The sequence below is a fragment of the Stegodyphus dumicola genome, chromosome 8 (genome assembly GCF_044657685.1).
Source record: "Stegodyphus dumicola isolate Sdum_Otavi_A_Nest chromosome 8, ASM4465768v1".
NCBI classification, from domain to species: domain Eukaryota; kingdom Metazoa; phylum Arthropoda; class Arachnida; order Araneae; family Eresidae; genus Stegodyphus; species Stegodyphus dumicola.
Genome location: NC_140775.1, coordinates 2,231,031 through 2,246,929, shown reverse-complemented (window position 1 = coordinate 2,246,929; position 15,899 = coordinate 2,231,031). Strand labels below are relative to the sequence as shown.

The following is a 15,899-nucleotide window of genomic DNA, read 5'->3' as shown; positions in this document are numbered from 1 at the left end:
TAGGATTTGATAGCCACACTTCTGTAAGTTTAAACTTTACTTGAGAATACCCACTATTACAGGATTGTGAGTGCTGGAAAAAGCATCTGAAGTTTTTAATACACTGTACAACTCTGTATAAATTATGAACTTTTTATGGCATAGTTTTGATGTTTACAAAAGGCATGATATATAGCAATTAGTTGAAATGTTAAGATTGAGGAAACATGGAGCAAACTTCTGCCCTCCATATGGTCTCCAAGTATAAATGCCAACCCAACAAGACCAGTTGACTTGGATCCATCTGCATATACAGGAACATAACTGCTAAATCTATGCTAATGTTCAGCAAAATGTTGTCCGTAGATTACCTCGTTAATGTTAGTTTTGAAGTGATGGAGGAAAATACCAAGACTGGATTTGTGAATTTTCCCAAGGTGGGTTTTCAAAATGTTCAGATAGGGAGAGTTCCTCAATCAGGCAATGAAAAAGATGGCACACAGGATGGACATGCTTCAAATAAAATGTTATTATTATGTAAACATAGCTTATTAGGATGGTCAGGTTGAGACAATATATTAATATACTGCAAAAGAAAACTCCTCACACCACAGATGGAGGGATGGTTCGCCAGAGTTAACATAAAGGCTCTGGACAGGAGATGTCCTGAAAGCTCCAGTACAAATCTGTTGCACTTGATGATAAACAGGATCTAGTTTTACCAAAACTGAGATCAAGTGGTTCCATAAAAAAACTGAGCCACAGTCCAGTCTAGAGAGCACAAGCACTCTAGACTGGAAACACTCTAGATTTGGTGCTAATACTATTGGTATTAGCACCAATAGTATTAGCAATTTCCTCTACGACAGAGCTAATCACTTGGCCATCATTTTCCAGAAACAAAAGTGAGGTCATTATATATACCGCATGCTTTTCTAACTCTTTCCCAAACCCGCTTATTTGCTGTAGAGGACATTAATGATGACACATATGAAATCCAAGAATCCCTCTGGCTCTGCCGTCTTACTTTTCGTGCATTTGCTTTGCCCTTTTTGAAGGCTAGAAGATTTGGTAAAGTGGGGTGTCAATGAAAAATTCTCCAAGCTTTACTCTGCTTTTTCAGTGCTTCATAACAAACACGATTCCATTATGGTTTTGAATATTTAGCAATTTTTCTTATGTTCTAGGAATAGAGAACATAGCTACCTGAATTACAGCATTAGTAACCCATAACTGATTCCACTGCGTCATCAAATAGAACATCTTCTACCATTTCCTCTGTGAGCTCTGCAACAGAAAAGAAGAGTTTCCAGTCTGCTCTATCACATAAAAACTCAGGAGATCTCCACATGCGGTTTGCTTTTCTTCATGGGAGAGTTACAAAAATGGGATAATGATTGCTGTTGTAAAGATCATTCCCAACACTAAAAGTGCAAAAAGGCAACACAGATGGTGAACAGATGGCAAGATCAAGAGTGTGAAATGTCCTTGTAGGTTTATGGAAGTATGTATCCTACCCATTATTCAAGAGACAAAGGCAATGATCATCAATCATCTGCTCAATTTGTTTTCCTATCTTAACAAACTTTTTAACTATCTTTGAAGGGTTATTTTTTGGTTTGCTTTGAGTTACTATTTCCTTTTTGTGTATGTGTATTACAGGATTTAAATTTTCATTTTTCCTGTTGCTTGTAATTTGAACTAATGATGTTCCTTGTAACTTTTGCAGTCTGCACTTCCTTTTCTTATTTCCATTTTAGACATGAACAAGAAAATGCTGGGTGTTCACGCTTACAATTTATACACAATGGTGCAGTGGTGCAGTTATTACAATCATGAGCATCGGGTGCATGTAAAGCTGCCATAACAGAACCCTCCCCGGGGGTTGACTCAGGCGAAGGCCTGGGAAGTACTGTTAGGATCTGTACCTAGGCAGTCTCAACCACGGGGGTATATAATTTGACTTCACAAGACTGGAGCCCCGAGTATTGTACTCAGGTTGGTTCAGGCTTGGCAGGGACTGTACTGGTACTGTCGTGTCTGTTCCTCCGGCTGTGATGGTGCTATATTGGAGATCATCGACTCAATTGAAATGGGTTGACCCCATTCAGTTCTCGTGGCGGGGACTGACAGAGTGGACAGAGCACCCACTAACAATGGAATTTTTGCCGATGGAGTGGTGCCCAGAAGCAAGGTGACAGAGCTTTTGAATTTGAAACGATTTAGTTCTGCCCAATGCTTTGTAAAAGCTAGGCGGGGACTGCGTGGGTTGCGCCTGTGAGAACGAGGTTCCACGGATGACGGATATTCCAAACTCTGTATGGGTCCCGTAGAATGAGGACCTGAGTCGCAGGTTCTTTGTCTGGTGTGTTTGCCATAACAGGACATTTTAGAATGGCTAAAATGCTGGTATTGGAAGCATCACATAGGTATTTTTAAGGTAGATATTGCATTCTATTTTTATTTGTATTGCATTCTTATTACAAGTATAATCTATATAATAAATTATTGTATGCTTTTTTGGTGGGGGCTTTTAAATATGTGTCATGCCGCGGGCACCAGTTTTTTATGCTCACTACGCCACTGTGTGCCATTGGATCAAAAGATGAATTACCTAGTCTTGAATCTCCGAAAATCAAAATGCTAGATGGGAAGCAAGCAAAGGGAAAATGTCTCAAGATTCCCAAAATGCGTACTATACTGAAAATAAAAAAAGGAGTCAAGAACCGAAGAAAAATGAAAAATGGAGGATAAATTCAAACAAAAATCTTCCTATTGAAAGAAATTATTGCAACTCAAAGTGTAATTACTGTCTGAAAACTGGGCACAATGCATTTGAACATAGAAAGAAAATAGCTGCAAGAAAATTTCAATCAAATGAAGGAAATCAAGGTTCTATAATGCCAACTACTTTGGCAGTAAATGATGCTTATCAACAGACCTTCCACATGATGCTTAGTGACTGTACATCTCATATGTGCAAGGACAGAAGGTTATTTTCAGAATTTCATCCTTGAACAAATTCCAAGATGAAGCTAGCGATTGACAAAGCAGCAAAATTACAGGAATTGGAACTGTGCTTATAACAGTAACTAATGGAAATGGAACAACTAACCTCACACTGAGAAATGTGTTACCTGTCCTGGAATTAAAATTTAATTTGTTTTCAACATCTAAAGCTATGGCAAGTAATCGTTCAATGCTTTTTACAAAATGACACACTAAAATAATAGAATCGATTAGATCTATACGAGTGCAGGTTATTCCTTACAGTGATCTTCATTATATATATCCAAGCACTAAAAAAGCTGTATTAGCACAGTACAGTGGGATCTTACATTAGGTCATTTAAATAAGTCTGATTAAAAAAACTTAAATCTGATAACATGGTTAAAAGTTTGAATTTTAATGACAATGAATCTCTAAAAAACTCCAAAGTTCATATCCAAGGTAAACAAATCATGCAACTTTTTCTGAAAGAATTAAAATTTCAAAGTTATGAATTACTGAATTTGATTCACTCAGTTTTGTGTGGACCTATGAGAGTCACATCCCATGCTGGTTTGCATTATGTTGTTACCTTCATAAATGATATATAATGTTATGTCGAAGTTAGTTTTTTTAAAACTTAAGACAAAGTGAAAAATGAATCAATTAAATACAAAGCTGCAGTTAAAAATCGTGTAGGAAAGAAAATAAAAATGTTTCATACTGATAATGGTCTTGGCTATCAGGGAGAAGAATTTAATGAATATCTTCAAGAATGTGAGATTAAGCGAGAAATCTCAGCCCCCCATGACTCCCTAAACAGATTTCGAGAGTTGACCACATGAATCATACTTTAACTGAAATGGCCAGATAGATGTTTGTTATTACAAAGTAATCGGCCCCAATCCTTTCGGTCTGAACCTTTAACTGTGCTGTTTATATACAAAATTGTTGCCTGATGTAAAGCTTATGGGTAAACAAAATACCATATGAGTTATTTTTTGGCATCAAGCCAATTTTATATTATTTCAAAGTATTCAGACAGAAATTTTTCGTTAAATAAAAGGTCTAAAGGGAAATTCAATCCTCTATCAGATGAACATATTTTTGTAGGATGCTCAAATAAATCAAAAGTATACAGGCTGTGGAATAAAAATTCCAGAAAAATCATTATAAGCCAATATGTTAGATTCATTCATGAATTTAAAAACTGTACTAACTATGATAATGATTCAGAAGTTTCATTTCTTAAAAATATTTGTGATAAAAAGAAGGAAGAACTTGTGAATGTACAGCAAATATCAGCTGATGAAACAACAAAAGAACCCCCAAATATGGCAGAAGCATCTGTTGAATCATCTGATAACTAAGATTTTGATTCCAAAGCAGTACCTGAAATGCAGATTAAAATGGGGCCAGGTCATCCAAAGAAAATCAAGACTAGGAATCCAGTAAGACCAAAAAAGAAGCACTGCAATATAAATATAAAAAAAGAAGATGAACAAATTGCTGAAGGAGAAGATACAAATCTGACATTAGAAGAAGTATTAAATGGAAGTTATGCTGAAGAATGTCATTAGGCTATGCAAAGTGAGTATGAAGAACTTGTTAAAAATGGTGCATGAAAATTGGTAAAAACGACCACAAAACAAAAAGGTAATAGGATGTCACTGGGCTCTTAGAACAAAATATAATGCAGATGCAACAGTTCAAAAGAAAAAAACAAAACTTGAATAGTTACCAGAGGTTTTACACAGGAACCTGGAACACACTTCAATTAAACTCCAGTAGTAAGAGCAAACTTTATAAGAACTGTGATTGCATACAGTACTGAAAAAGATCTTACTCTACATTAACAAGACTTTGTAATGGTTTATGGTAATGGATATTTAAAAGGCATTTTCATAGGGAAAAAGTAAAGGCTTTGAAGATCAAAATAATCTTGGCTATATTTATGCTTTGTAAAAGTCTCTCTATGGTTTGAAACAAAGTGTAAAATAATGGTATGAAAAATTTGACAAAAAAACTCACTTTTGGAATACTACCATTACAATCACATATATGCATTTAAAAGATGTAAACATCTCAATGTGATTTGATTTTAATTTTATATGTAAATGATTTAATAACAGCAACAAATAACTGTGACTTATATGCTGAACTTAAAATATTATCTTTCTAAGGAATTTCATGTTATAAATTTAGGCAAACTTTATAGATAAACTTTTTTATGGTTAGTCTTGCAATAGAATTTAATCAAGATGTAAATAATAATTCTATTAATCTATCTCAGCAGAAATATTTTGATAACATCTTACAAAGGTTTAATTTGCAAAATGCAAAACTAGTATAAACTTCTTTAGATCCTAGTAAAGAAATGTGTCCTTCTGAAAGTGAAAAGGAAGAAATGAACATCTTATGTATCTTTGTGTGTTCACTAAGCCAGATATTGCACATGCTATCTGTCAACTGAGCCAATTTCAAAACAACCCTGGAAAACTACACTGGTTGCCAGTAAAGCTAGTTCTTAGATACTTGACAAGAACTAAAAATCATTGTCTAAAATTTCAAAAGACTGGAAAAAAACTTATTGGATATACTGATGCCGACTGACCATCTGATGTTGATACTAGAAAATTATATACAGGTTATCTATTCAAACTTGCTGGAAATACCATAACAAGAGAATCACAAAAGCACATTGCATTACCAAGTACTGAGGCATAGTACATCAACCTTTCTTTAACCTTTTTTTCTGTGGGCTATAGGTATTAGTCAGATATTTTAAACAGAAGGATTTGAAAAAAAAAAAAAAAAAATCAATAGATCTCACATTTCTTACTCCATATTAAAAAGTAAATTTTCAATCTTTGTAATCTACTGATATTTCGTGAGACACATTTCTTGAGACATATGTAAATTAAGGAATGGGATTCTTCTCTGTAATGTTTAATATTCCTCAAATACATTGTTCTTGACAAAACAATGTCAGGTCTTTCTAATAAAACGCATTTTTATTCCGAGACTTTTTCCAGATGAAACCAATTTCTCGGAGAATCTTTCTTAGCGTTTCTCTTTGCCAAAGAAAATTCTGTCTTTTAATACAGGAAGCAGTTTGGCTATAATTGGCACTTTCTTTTCCTTGACATAAAAGTCTTGAATTGCTCGTCTTAAAATATCCAAATCAAAATTATCTAAGTCTGTATTTACAGTTTCTCTCATTTTTTCTTTTTTTAGGAGAAGAGAATTCAACATTTTCTTTACTTTCAGATTCTTTACAAATTCTGTTTATGCTGGCAATAGAAACGCCATTCATCTTACTCGCTCTACGTGTTGGCTGTGTAACTGGAATGGTTAGTCTTTCTAATTGTGATTCTTCATCACAAACTTTTAACATGTTACACACTAACTGCTTGAAAATCACAGCAGAAAGGTTTGTTTCTAGAGCTTTCTGGAACACTATAACTTATCGTAAAAATGAATTAAAAGAAGGTCAGTAACAGCGATGCTCAACGATTGTAAGAAAAAGCACTAAATGACCTCTGACCTTGAGAGGAAAAAATACCCATGTTTTTCAACCACACCCCTGCGACTTCTGAGAAGGAAAAATACCCACGCTTTTCCCCCACACCCCTTCAATTAAACTGACCCATCTTGGCTCTCAGACAAACTTCTCTCGCTAGTGTGGTTAGACAGAACACAGTTCAATCGAGGTGTGTTGTGATGATGCAATCTTGCTCCTTCGCTATATGTATATGCTATGCTTTGCTTTTCTCTCCTGAGCATACGCTGTGAATGCCCATCTAATTCAATGTTTTTTAATATTATAGCTTATTTGGGGCCATTTTTCTTCATTAAAATTATAATCTGTAATAACATTACAATCTGTATAAACTAAGTAATAATTATTTATTACTTAGTTTATCATTATTTAAGTCTTTTTAGTTTCTATTAGCCTTCTACAAGAAACCAGCACTTTTAACTTAGAAATTAAATCTTTCTTTATAGTAAGGGAAAACGGAGTGTGGAGAATTAGATAAAATTTTGAACTACAGCAAAAATTTGTTACTTATGCTCACTTGTCTGACAATAAGAAACATTAGACTAAGCCCACAAAATTTCTCATGGCAAGGAGCATACACAATATGCCTGTCGTTGACAAAAGCCTTGAGCACCTTCCAGGTGACAGTGCAGATTAGCTCAGTTATGCCTCCAACACCCTGGGGGTACAGGTCCAAGGATCTCTCACTCCTCTCCCCTTCCACTAAACCATACAAGAGGACTTTTGGCTCGCCGTATATTTAGAGTGCCATCATGCTGCACCAATACTTTTACTTTTATGCTGCAGAAGAAGATTGCTGACCCTACAACTATAATATTTGCCTCACAGCATTATTGTCTTCTTGCAGAAGCAATCTAAGTGCTAATCACTGACTAAGTGAGATCACTGATAGTCCTGTGTTTAGATAGAGATTACTGGTTGTAAGTTTAGGACTTAACAAGCACAGTTACAGTATCATAAATCTAACATACATGAGACTGCATTACAGATATATGACTTCACATTTAAAAAATCTTTCTGTTCTAGTTAACGACCCTAATTCCAATCCATCTTTGCCTTCAACCTTTAAAGAAATTATGTTTTAGTTCTGGTTTCACCAACAGATGGCGCCATGGGCTTACCTCCTGTCCAGGCTTTCTTATCTTATATAATCATTATATCTTATCTCGTTCATTTGTGCTTTTGCAGCTAAGGCTGATGGTTCGGTAAAACCATCAAAACTAGTCCTGTGAAAATTTGTAAATATAATGCTGATTTTTGTTGTTTGAATTCTAACTTAATATTTGTTTGGCGTGTTATTGTATCTTACTTATCATATATTATACCACTTTCACGCTAACTTCACAAAACACTATTGAACAATGCATTGAAGGTGCTATTAATATAACTTACTCTATTGAATGAAGCAATTATGATAACAGAATCAAACAACATAATAATTATAATACAATTGAAGTGAAGCCTGAATTACATTGTAACAATGAGAAGCAAAATGAATCAATGGTTATACATAGATGCAGAGTGTATATAAATGCAATTACAAGTGAACCAAAAAAAAAAAAAAAAAAAAAGACATGATATGCAAGTACAATTGTAGTAGGTAGTTAAATACTGCTAATTATACTTTGTGCAATGAGGCTAACTATTGTGCTTCTCCTTTGCAGAATGTGTGTGCCTAGCTATTTGGTTAATTTCTGATCAAGCAAGATGCCAACTGATAGCCGAGTTTTTTGTTGCACAATACATAATAAGTTTTCTCAGCTTTACTCTGGCTATGTTGTTCTTGATCAAATTTTCTGCCCATTGGAGCCGAAATTGTTGACTTGGTTTCTTTTGATGAAGATGAGTAATGTCAGGGCAAGGGAAGAGATAGTGATCTGGGTTACCCACTTCTCCACTTCACTTAGGTAGAAGCGACATAGATCAGATTTTAAAGGGCCATGGCCTGTGAAGAAGTGGATTAATTCAATATTGATTCCGAGTGCTTCTCCCACTTTCTAAAAGAATTCATATTGCGAAGACCTCTTGACGAGCGTATAAAACAGAATTTTCTATAGTGGCAGAAACGAATGGATGAGATTCTCAAGCTAAGGTTTGTCATCTCGCCGCTTCTCCGAGAGTAAATGCAGCGGATATCCTGCAGACTCTTCCCGAAAACCAGAGGCTAGATTTCAAAGCCCAAAACGTTGCCGCTTCTCCGAGAGTAAATGCAGCGGATATCCTGCAGACTCTTCCCGAAAACCAGAGGCTAGATTTCAAAGCCCAAAACATACTTTTAATTTTTACGGCATAGCTTTCTCTTCAAATAAGTTGTGTTCAACATTGCATGGGGAAATGAAACAATTTAATAACAATTCTATTAAAAATAGCAAACTAAATAAATCAATACAAAAATCGTAACAATACATTTGTCTGCCTGTTGTAGCTGCTTCTCACCTCTGCCACTCTGCAATGACCTGTTGGTGTGTGAATCTTTTAAGTTGAGAGATGGGACATTTCACTGGATGTTCAAGTAGAGTCACATCATTTGCTGCCAAATTTACTGCCCTGCCTGCTTCTTCAATGCCTTGGATCTCAACATGTGCCGGGACTCAATGAAGACTGGGACGAACTGCTTGTGGCTGCTGAAGCAGCAGACGGCAAATTTCCTGTACTTGTGGACTCTGACTTTTATGCCCTCTTATGGCCTCCAGACTGGAGGCAGAGTCACTAAAAATGGCTATTTTTCTGTCGAAATTATTTCTCACATATACTAAGGCTGCCTTTAGTGTAGCAATTTCAGCCTGATTTACTGAGTTAGATTCGTTCAGTCATCTTCTCCACTAATGCAAAACCATTCTATCCTCGAAAACACAGAAGTCACTTATTGTACCTTTTGCAGTCTTGGATCCATCTGTGTACAGTGAGAGTGCTGTCTTATGTGGGGCCAAGTAATTAAGAAAGATGTCAGCATTCAGATCAATATCCGCAAGGTGACCTAATAACCTCGGCCTGTGTTTTTCATAATCCCTAGCAAAGTAAGTTTTTTTGCCAAAGTGTACCATCCTTTTCAAAGTGGTGCACTCTTGAAATTAATGGCTTTCTTTCTGCAATTAGGTCTAGCGGCGGGAGTCCTGCAAGAAACTGGAGTGCCATTGTTGATGTAGTTCTATATCCCTCGCAGATCAGCAGCTACATTCTTCGCATGTTTAGAAGTGCCTTTCTCATACTTATAGTGACTTTTTCGCTCCATACTGCGACTTCATATATAATAAACCTTTCAGTAATAGTTTTGTAGCATGCTTTCAGAATTTGGGGTGATGTGTCCAGTGTACCACCATAACTTACTCCATGGAGCATGGAGTTAGTTAACCATCTACAACGCTACCTTTTCCGAGATTCGAACCCAGGCCCTCCGGAACGGTAGTCAACAACACTAACCACTGTGCCGGTTCGGCAGAAGAGAATTAAATATTATAATAAAAGTTACTAAAGCCTTTTAACTAAGATGGATAGGTCATATATATGGATATGAAGATGAAATACTATGGGAAGAAACTGACATCTCAAAAGCCAGACGGTACAAGAAGGAGATGAAGGACACAGATGATATGGCTAGACAATGAGGAAAAGTACTTAAAAAGTGGAGGATTGTAGCATTGGATAGATCAAAATGACAGAAGCTGATCTGAGATAGTCTTGGCTGGAAATTGGTTGTAGAGCACAAGAAAAACTCTTTCTTTAAAGCCCATTTTCAATTTTCATAAATTAAAGATGAAAGAATTCTAAAAGACATATTTAAATCAATTTAAAATTTTAACAAGTCTTTCAAAAAACTCTGCAATAAATATTATACAATTTATTCCATTAAAAAACAAAAATTACTACTCACGAAACTATGTGACACCTGTTTACTTCAGAAATAGGTAAATATTCTTCATATGGTGCTTTGATTGAAAATTCAGTTTTAATTTCAGGCTTTAAAATTGCTAAACGATATATATAGCTCCTCCATTTTGCATTATGCCTAGCATGAAAAATGTCAGGAACTACACAAGTACTAGTTACCCTGAAAATAAAATATCAATGCAAATTAAACAGTTCAAAATTCCATTATATACAAATAACTATCAAAACCATTAACCACAGTTTATGTCAGACAGACAAAATATTCAGAGAAGGTGGGCACATATTATACTTCTTTGAACCCAGATCAAGGATAGGTTAGGTCAGGAGGAGTTGCATGATATATTTCATAAATATTCAAGAGCCTTTCTCAATTTAAAAGTATTTTTCCTCCTGAAGAAGAAGACCTGTGTCTAATTGCCTTTGAAGTAAATAGTTTTATTCACAAATCTATGCCAAACTAAAAAAGCAAGCATTTAATTCTAGATCAGCAATTTTTCTGTACCGTTAACCCATATGCATTCCTTGTACACAAGAAACAAGTGAGGTGCAATGCATGATAAAAGCAGTTCAGAATGCATATATAAGATAAGCTGTTAGTACTAAGTACTTTTTATAAAATATTTTATTACATGTTATGCATAAAAAATTCTGGCACTTATACATTAGCACAACCATCCTAATGCAGTCTGACAATTTTTTTACAGGAGAAAAAGAATACTTACATACTAGCAAAACTATATGGGCAAGTTTGGTGAATTTTTATACACACACACACACACAACAGCATTGATTTATAATTGTAAAAAAAGTATTTACTACATGCTTATTTGTGTTTTGATTGAGTACTTATACTGAAAATCAATCAACAAATATCTTTATAAACGTGTTTCTGTTTCTTTTGCTCAGAGTGATATTTTGTGGTAATTCTTTTACGAATTCACTCAAAGAAAGTTTTCCTTTAGTAATTTTGCTCTGTTTGTCAGTAAAAATCATTTGAACGTAGAATTAAATAAAAGACACATATGAAAATACTTGTTAAAACTGAAAAACTGTATACGCATGGTGCTAAAGACCAGCACATTCTGAAAATTTGGTGACTTCTAAGCAGTTGCAATAAGATCTACTTAGTGTGAGGGAAGAATGACTTACATCTGCAAAAAGTATTTATCACCTACATACATATTATTAAATACACATTTAACATTTTAATTGGGAATTTATTTATTCCAAAAATTAGTCAATAAATCTTTGAAAAGCAGATTTTTAATTCTTTTGTTCTGGCACAAATTTGTAAGCAATCATTTAAAAAACAAATTTACGGTTACTGTTTCCTACAATAATTTTGTTGCAAAGTACCATATTTCTGTGGAAACTTTTCCTCAGTTTCTTCCACTGCAGGCATATAAAACTGAGTTTAAAATAAAAATAAATATTATAAATTACCTAAAACATTGACTTATCTAAATTTAAATTGTCAAAACATGAACATCTGAGCGATTTAAACTATTCTTATACTTGAAAATATATCTATATAACAGGGTTGCCACTCAAAGAGGAGAATGAAATTCCCTGACTTTTCCAGGTTTTCCAGGTATGTTTCGAGAAAATTCCAGTCTATCTGCGTAATGTACGTTGGCTGTGCTAAGAGGTAAATTAATTATGGTATTACTTGTACTGTGTAGCAAATTCACTTAATTATTCAATAAATCCCAGAGGACATTTATTCTTAATTATTCTTGGTACACTTTGTTTGATAATTTTTACTTTTCCACTTAAAAAACTTAAATTTAAGATATATACATTGGATAACAACTGTACGTTTTATTTAATTATTACTCATGATCATCCCCAGTTCAACACGAGGCTAATCCGGTCCTTATAAATCACAACGCAATGCTAAAAGTTAGGTTAGATTTTAGGTAAATTTAATTTGTGTGAGGTGTATTCTTAAAAGGCACCTTAACACTTGAAAACACAAATATAATTATAATAGGAGTTGTTTTCTCCACTGAAGATTGAAATTTGAATCTGCCCAATCTGGAATAAAATAAGGCTTTTTTTGCAGACATTCTGCAGCTAAACGAAAGAAAGAAATCTTTTTAATGATATTTTTTTACTAAATTCAGGTATTTTATATTTATTTCGCAGCATACATAAGGAAAAAATATGTGCATTAAATTTCGTAATGTCATCATACTGCTAGAATTAATTTCACGATCATGACAGAAAAAATTTCTTGAAATTTGGAAATATTTACTAATGATAAATAAATTTAGAGGGAAGAAGCAACATTAAATGATATGAATAACATAAAAATAATTACTTAAAAATTTAATTAGAATTTTCAACGATATTTTAGCGAATATAGTTACATATGGTTATCCTAGATGATTGATTACAATTTTTTTATTTTACTGCAAAATGACAAGGTATTTATTAAAAAGAAAAGAAAAGAAAAAAAAAAAAAAGATTTTGCGGTAAAATCCTAGTATACGATACGGCTTTCGCATGATTTTGAAAATTGTCGCCAAGAACAAAATGACCCGTTTACTGCTCATCATCATGTCGCCAAATCCCGCTGTACCATACATGGAGATTATTCTGACCAAAGAACGTCTATGTAAAAAGCGGAGGGAAAATTTGCCAAGGGATTTGACGACGGAACGGCCAGAATTTCCCTCTCCGCGATGTGTACAGGAAATTGAGAAACACGTGTTAAGAAGAAACGTTCTTTGACAAAAAAGAAAACTACGAAAATCCGTTTTTAAATTATTGCGAAAAATCCAAGAAGAAACGTTTTATCAAAGAACGTTTTTTCTTGGATTTTTCGCAATAATTTTAAAAACGGATTTTCGTAGATTCCCCCCCCCCCCGTCAAAATAACTAATCCATGAATTAATTTACTTGCGTCAAAAAATATTTTCTTTTCCTTTAGAGTTTAAAGATATTTTAAACGATATTCATTTTATGAACTCTTGATAACGTGAACTTCGAACTTCGACACCGGTTTCGAGCTTTGGCGACAGATATTATATCGCGCATGCACAGCTGTTTCCCGCTATGCTGGAACCGAGCCACGTCCGTTGCAGAGAGGTTTTTCTTCTTAACAATACATATTTTTTTAATTCTAACCTTCATGGTACCGTATACTAGGATTAAACCCATTTTGTTTTATACGAGAACAGGTACTTTCTTTAGTTCATGCACTGCACATGCGATTCTCGAGGTTACTGGAAACCAAAAGTTGCGGGAAACTTGCTTGCCTTTCTAAAAAGACAATCAAATTGGAGCTGCGAAAATTGGCTCTATGCCAGCTGCCCGAATGACACTCACGTGACACACAATTCGCCAAAAAAGTGATCTCTTCCGACGTCGGCGCAAAACTCGCCTTTTTTGGCGGATCGTTGTATGAAATTCCCTGACTTTCCCAAATTTTGACTAAAACACTTAAATTCCCTGACTTTTCCCTGAATTTTTTGGTCAATTTCCGAATTCCCTGACTTTTTCCGGTTTCCCGGTTTTCCAGGTAGCGTGGCAACCCTGATATAAGCAATAAGTACAAAATTAAAGCACAACTCAGGATTTTTGTGAACATGGTGCATACATGAAATAATAGAAAAACTTATTACTTAAGGTTTTTTTCTTCTTCTAATAAATACACAATTGTGACCTTGTAGATGGCATTGTTTATTTAAGTATAATTTACATACTAAAGTAATAAAAGTGTTGAGAAAGATTACATGCAATGGTTGATAGTTTCAAGCAAACTTTCACAATCTTGTAATATTCCACTTTAAAAGTGACAAACCAGGAACAGACAGCAAGCTAGCATGAGAGTGAAGTAGAAAAGAAATATGCAGATTATACTTCAAAGGTCTGGGTAAAACTATTTTATGTTTAAGTATGTAAGTTATTACACCATATGTATTAAACTCTGCATACTTTCCTTTTAAAAAGAATTGATTTCATTCTTTATCATACTTAAAAAATTATATACATTGCATGCGCCTGAATACTGAACAAAATAAATATGTAATACACATTTAAATTATAAAATTACCATTATCATCCCATACGCATTTTCAGTTTCCTGAATTGAAAGCAAGCTCAGAATAAAAAAAGAATAAAATTAAAACTTGATTTTTTACTTACAGCAAAATATTACGCATACTAGAAATATTTTTGTGTTTCTATTGAACATATAAATTATTGAGAAGAATGAACAATTAGCACTTTGTGACCATCTGCAACCTCCCTTGAAAAGTGTTACCGGGCAACACCCTATGTTGGCTAAATAGGCAATCCATGATGTTGGCAAAGTATGTTTATGTAGCAACCCAGGCATGTGGGTGTATGAGCAGATGGTAGTGTATTTTCACTTTCAAATTTGGATGACATTAGTGTTGTTAGAGTAAGTACACTTTTTTTTTTTTTTTTTTTTTTTTTTTTTTTTTTTTTACGGAACTGTCATGGGATTGTATAGCTTGCTGGCTTATGAAAATGAAAGCATTTGCATTTCTTCAGAAATATGGTGTTTTGTCCAGCAGTGGAGAATGCAAACATCTACCAGTACTTCAAAAACGATCAAATTTTATGAACCAAAATTTGTGTGCTGACGGTCAATTTTTTTCAGCGAAAACAGACTGCTTGCTGTGTAGATGGAAAGAACAGGAGCATAAAAAAGTTACATAAGGATTTCTTCAGAAAGGCCTGGGTTTTATTATTAGATGTTCCTTACTTTTTTAATTTTATCAGTTCTTGCCTTTTTATGGAATTCTCCATGTACTACTGTTTTTTAAATGGATGTTGTCTTTCACATATTAGCTTGGCGCTTTTCAGATGGGTATATGGACAATCGGAAAGTACGGAAAAATTAATATACTTTTGAGATCCATCTTCGAAAACCATCCAACTTTAAAACTACATATCTCAAATTCACATTAGTAAAACAGACTTGCTAATAGTAATTTCTGTCAATCAGGATATATAAATTATGCTGTTTCTTCTTTAATGGAAAAAACAACATAACTGAAGCTTTTCAGACTTCTAGGAACCAGGGGTTATGTGAACCTTGAAAATTAGCAGCATAAGGCTAACCCGTTTAAAAATAAAGCATGTTATATGATGTAGAAACATTAGGATTTTTTTTGGAAGCAGGCAAAATGAAAAATTAGCAACCACCTTCGCCGGGAATCGAACCACAGACCTCTGAAATACCAGCTCAGTGTGCTGACCACTACACCATGAAGGCATTCTAGGAAAGCAGGAGAAATAGCTTATAATGAAACCAACGAAGATTTTTATAAAGCATGTTATAAAAAGTAAAAATATTCTTATTTTTAAAATGGAAAAAAAAAAAAAATTATTAAACATTTTTACAACAACAGCAGTACATTCTTAAAACTTTATACTCTTAATCAAAAAAAGACTTTTCCTTGGCAAAATTTAATTTAAAACCATGCAAAGACTTTTAGAAGCACCT

The 15,899-nt window shown here is 34.2% G+C and overlaps 1 protein-coding gene across 3 annotated transcripts in view; it reads right to left on the bottom strand.

Annotated features, from left to right (window-relative positions):
• The window catches only part of LOC118201560 (tRNA pseudouridine synthase-like 1), a 55,123-nt gene that overhangs the window by 22,663 nt on the left and 16,561 nt on the right, over positions 1–15,899 (bottom strand). For all 3 annotated transcript variants that reach the window (XM_035373674.2, XM_035373673.2, XM_035373672.2), the window contains exon 4: positions 10,401–10,577. In XM_035373674.2, coding sequence (XP_035229565.2) covers positions 10,401–10,577 — 177 coding nt within the window. The remainder of the gene's footprint in view (positions 1–10,400; positions 10,578–15,899) is intronic.